At 41.8% G+C, this 4,874-nt stretch overlaps 1 protein-coding gene across 1 annotated transcript; it reads left to right on the top strand.

Moving 5' to 3' along the window:
• The first annotated feature begins 3,262 nt into the window (after positions 1-3,262).
• LOC146724449 (uncharacterized protein F54H12.2-like) lies at positions 3,263-4,588 on the top strand. Its single transcript, XM_085479884.1, has one exon. The coding sequence runs from the start codon at positions 3,263-3,265 to the stop codon at positions 4,586-4,588; it is 1,326 nt and encodes a 441-aa protein (XP_085336010.1).
• Positions 4,589-4,874: the final 286 nt, after the last annotated feature.

Genomic DNA, 4,874 nt, shown 5'->3' with positions numbered 1-4,874 from the left:
AAAAGTTATCGTAGTAAAGCACGCTTGATAATGAAGCAACTGCTCCTTGCTCCGTCATCTAAGATTAACTGGAATAGACAAGGGCTCGTAACTATAGACGGCGACATTGTGGAGGGTTCGAATATCGCGGAACTTATAAACGATGCGCTACGCGAGAGAAAAACGGTAGAAGCAACCGGAAGAAATCAGTTTGCTCGATTACTACGTGACATAGGTACGTCACCGCGTCTCATAGGAAATCAAAAGTTATTAAAAGTAGGCGCGCGATCTCGCTATATTACTACCGCGTTACCTCGCGGATCCTCCACTCCGATCACACATTCAAAATCGCACAGTCACAGGTTAGACGAAGCGAGTGAAACCGAAGGAGATACGCAATTTATATCCGCCGACGAAGAAGGTGACGACGACGGTGACGACGATAGAACATTACCATATAACGTAGTTTCTCCGTCAAAGAGAAGAAGAGGTTTACTCGATTGGATAAATCTCAATTGATGGAATTCGAAAAATTGTATTACGACTCCTCGCATTATGCAGGCTACTCTGCGGTGGACAATTTATCGCGAGCCGTTAAACCGAATTTTACGCGTAACAAAGTCGTCGAGTGGCTTAAATCACAGGATGCATACACGCTGCATCGGCCGGTACGACGAAAATTTCCTCGTTTACATTATAACGTAACAAATATCGATGATTTATGGGAAGCCGATTTAATCAATCTTCGTAATCTCAAGAGCTATAATGACGGCTATTCTTATCTATTAACGGTTATCGATGTGCTTAGTAAATTTGTTTGGGTAGAACCTTTACGTGACAAAACAGCTACCTGCGTAATAAAGGCCTTTCAACAAATATTTTCGAGAAACGAGGGTCGACTACCTGTATACTTACAGACCGACAAAGGCAAAGAATTTATCGCCCGCCCTGTACAAAATTTCTTAAAAGAAAAAGACATCCGTTTTCGCGTAACGCGCAATCCCGATATTAAAGCGTCTATAGTGGAACGATTTAATAGAACACTCAAGGAGCGGATGTGGCGTTATTTTACGCATAAAAATACACGTCGTTACTTTGATGTTTTACAAGATATTGTTCACGCTTACAATCATACTCGTCATTCCACCATCAAAATGCAACCCGCTGTCGTTACGCGAGAAAATGCTCGTACCGCGTGTGAAAATATGAAACGACGATGGGATAACGATAAAGAAAAGAAAAAGAAGCGTGGGCGTAAACAAAAGGCTAAATACCGCGTGAACGATCTCGTACGCGTCAGTAGAGCAAAAGTAACGTTCGAGAAAGGATACGAGGCGAAGTGGAGCGAGGAGATATTTCGAATTCATCGAGTTCTCGAATGGAGAAAACCCCGCGTATATGAATTAAGTGATTTATCGGGTGAAATTATAGACGGAATTTTTTACGAACAAGAATTAGCACCGGTTATTAAAGACTTACGCGACGAGGAATTTATCGTCGATCGCGTGATAAAAAGCAGAGGACGCGGTAACAATAAACAATTATTAGTTAGCTGGCAAGGGTATCCTTCTAAATTTAACTCCTGGATACCCGCTTCGAATTTAACTATTCTTCGAAATGAGGGTGGATCAATTTCTTCTGGTTCTTCCAAGCAATAGCAGTATACGCTATTCCCCCGACAATAAAACCTCATCGTTCATTACGGAATTACCTCAATCGCTGCACTTACACGGTGACTGGGAAGTCGCGTTGAGCGAAATCCAATTCCCTAATACCTTTTTTCATGTAAGGCGCGGAGAAAATGTACTCAGTTTCGTCGATATCGACCCTCAAGTTAAAGAGAAAAATAAAGAAGATGAAGTGTTAACTTCGAAGGAAGCCGTAATATCAAATGGCGTTTATAATAATATGGAAGAGCTCGTCTCCGCGATTAATTCGTCGTGCAAAGAAGCCGGTCTCCATATTCGTTTGGAGCAAGAAAAATTTACAGGCGGTAGTATTTTTTTCTTCCTCGCGTGTCCCGCTGGTTGCAATCTGATTCATTATATGCATTTTTCCGATAGACATTTGCAAATGATCGGTTTAGCTGATTTTATTTATAACGCTCCTAAGGGGAGAAGTCACTATTGTTCTATGCTCACGACATCTAAGCTTAATTCCAAAGAAAAATCTACTTCAATTTTTCTTCAACTCGGTTCTCTTGACGAAAATGGAGTACGTCGCAAAGGATTCTATAGTTACGAAGCGTGTAGTTTGGCGCGGGGTATTCCCGATAAACTGTTCGTTTATTGCGATATTTGCGAACCTTACATAACAGGCGATGTGCAAACTCCTGTTCTCCGAATAGTGCCTGTCACAGGGGTGGGGCGCGATTACGAATATGGAACGAATCAAGTGAAATATTTCTCACCTCCGCATTATATCCCGGTGCGCCTAACAAATTTCCGACGGATTGAAATCGATATAAAAGACGATACTGGAAAAAATATACCATTTGAATCCGGCACGTTAACGGTGACTTTACATTTTAAACGTATCAATTAGATTTTTAAAAATACTCTGTAAAGATTTTTTTGATAAGAAAGAAGGATTTTGTTCATTAATATGGATTATTATTTGGAGTATTATAACGGATTACAAAACGGTGGAACTCGCGGCGGTGGAATTCCACGAGTTTTTGTCGGTTCACCCTATCAACGAGGTCATGGAATAGGTAGTTTTCTAGGAGGAATGTTCAGACGCGTATTGCCTTATTTAACTAGAGGACTAGGGGCAGTGGGTAAAGAAGCTTTGCGCGCCGGGGTTAATATAATCGAGGATGTTGAAAATAAAATGCCGTTAAAGGTAGCTGTCAAGCATCGTTTTGAACAATCGCGTGACAATCTTAAGAGGAAAGCTAAGGAAAAAATAAGTAGTCTAATGAAAGGTAGGGGATATAAATCGGATGAAAAAATTCATGTAGCGCAGTTTCCTTTCGGCAAGCTTAAGAGTCACGTCGCTAAATCCTCGGTAACCGCATCGCGTAAACGTCGTAAGACAAATAAGAAAAAAAGTTTATCGAAAATCAAGTTGCGTGGGAAAAAAAGAACAAATACAAAAAAAACTAAAAATAATACGAGGAAAAATCGCTCGACTGTAAAAAGACTCAAGTTGTCCGCGAAACGGCGTAAAGCTAATAGCGGTAAAAAGCGTACAGTATACAATATATTTTCATAATCGCCATTATTCTAAATACGTTTGTTCGTGACAATAACGTTGGTAGAGCAGGCGGTGAAAGAAAAAAATGTCATTTCTTCACACACACTCGAGCGAGTGTTTAAAGAGCGAGCTCGATCTCTTCTCTTTACCGCCCACGCAAACTAGCATCGAAAGTTCGCAATGGATTTATTACAAACCCGTGACCTCGCTTTCGGACGACTCCCCGCTAGAATTCGTCATCCCGGGTCACGGAGAAGAATATTTAGATCTCACACACACGTTACTAAGTCTTCGGGTACGTGTAGAAACCGAGCCGCTACCTGGTCTCGCCACCGGATCCGCCGTCAACGTGGGCCCCGTAAATCATTTTCTTCATTCCATCTTCAATCAAATCGACGTGTATTTCAATCAAAAGCTCGTGTCGCCTCCAAACAACGCTTATGCGTACCGCGCGTACATCGAAGCGTTGATAAATTATTCATCACCCGCAAAAACTTCCCATCTAACCTTGTGCTTATGGGATGCGGATACACCCGGTCACATGGACGATACAGTAGGAGCGGAAGGCAATACCGCTATAGCGAGACGAGCTCGTTACATACGCGGAGGGCGCGCGCTAGATCTTATAGGTTACCTCTATTGCGACGTTTTCAATCAGGACAAATTCTTAATTAATGGCGTCGAGGTGCGGTTGAGACTCGTGCGCTCGAAAGATACGTTTTGTTTCATAGAAACTAATTGCACGTCGAAAATTCGTATACTCGATGCAAGCCTAATGATGAGAAGAGCAAAAATAAGTTCCGGAGTATTACTAGCGCATGCTAGAATGCTGAGCAAAGTTACCGCCAAGTATCCGCTTACGAGAGTTGAAATTAAAACATTCACAATTCACAGTGGGGTTGTGGGTGAATCGTTAGATAATGTAATACTGGGACAATTACCGAAACGAATAATAGTAGGTTTCGTCGATAATAAAGCGTTTAACGGTGACAGAAAATTGAATCCGTTTAATTTCCAAAATTACGGAATAAATTTCTTCTCGCTATACGTCGACGGTACACAAATACCCAGTAGACCGTTACAACCGGTTTTCTCGTCTCGCGAACCGCTTTACATCGAAGCTTATCATACGCTCTTCTCAGGGACGGGTATCCATTTTTTGAACGAGGGAAATTCTATAAGTAGAGATGATTATTCTCAGGGATATACGTTATTCGCTTTTGATCTTACACCCGATCTATCCGCTAATTGCGCCGGTCATTGGAATCTCGTGAGACACGGAAGTCTTCGGTTAGAAGTGAGATTCGAGAAGGCACTCACCAAAACAATTAATTGTATCGTTTACGCCGAATTCGATAATGTCGTAGAAATCGACGCATCGCGTCAAGTTATCATCGATTTTTCCGGTTAGCTTTTAACGCTCGTTCACCAACATGTATTCATACACAGTAATGTAATACGCGATTAGAAAATTTCCCCCCTCCTCTTCCTTTGAAAATTTCGATAACGCTATTCACGAAGTGGAAACTATGTAACGCGCTAGAATGAATTCAGTTTTGTACGAGACACGAACAAACGCGCACGTTTCGCTAAGAGCTTGTACCTCACCAACGAAAATCTCACAATATGGACATAGTCGTCGACATACAAGGTTTCCGCGATGAAGCCAATAAATTTATCGCGAAGGAAGTCGCCGT

The sequence above is a fragment of the Nylanderia fulva genome, unplaced genomic scaffold (genome assembly GCF_048542155.1).
Source record: "Nylanderia fulva isolate GAGA-0341 unplaced genomic scaffold, ASM4854215v1 Scaffold1308, whole genome shotgun sequence".
Lineage (NCBI taxonomy): Eukaryota > Metazoa > Arthropoda > Insecta > Hymenoptera > Formicidae > Nylanderia > Nylanderia fulva.
Note: the sequence above shows the minus strand (reverse complement) of the source record. Positions and strands in the feature narration are given on the sequence as shown.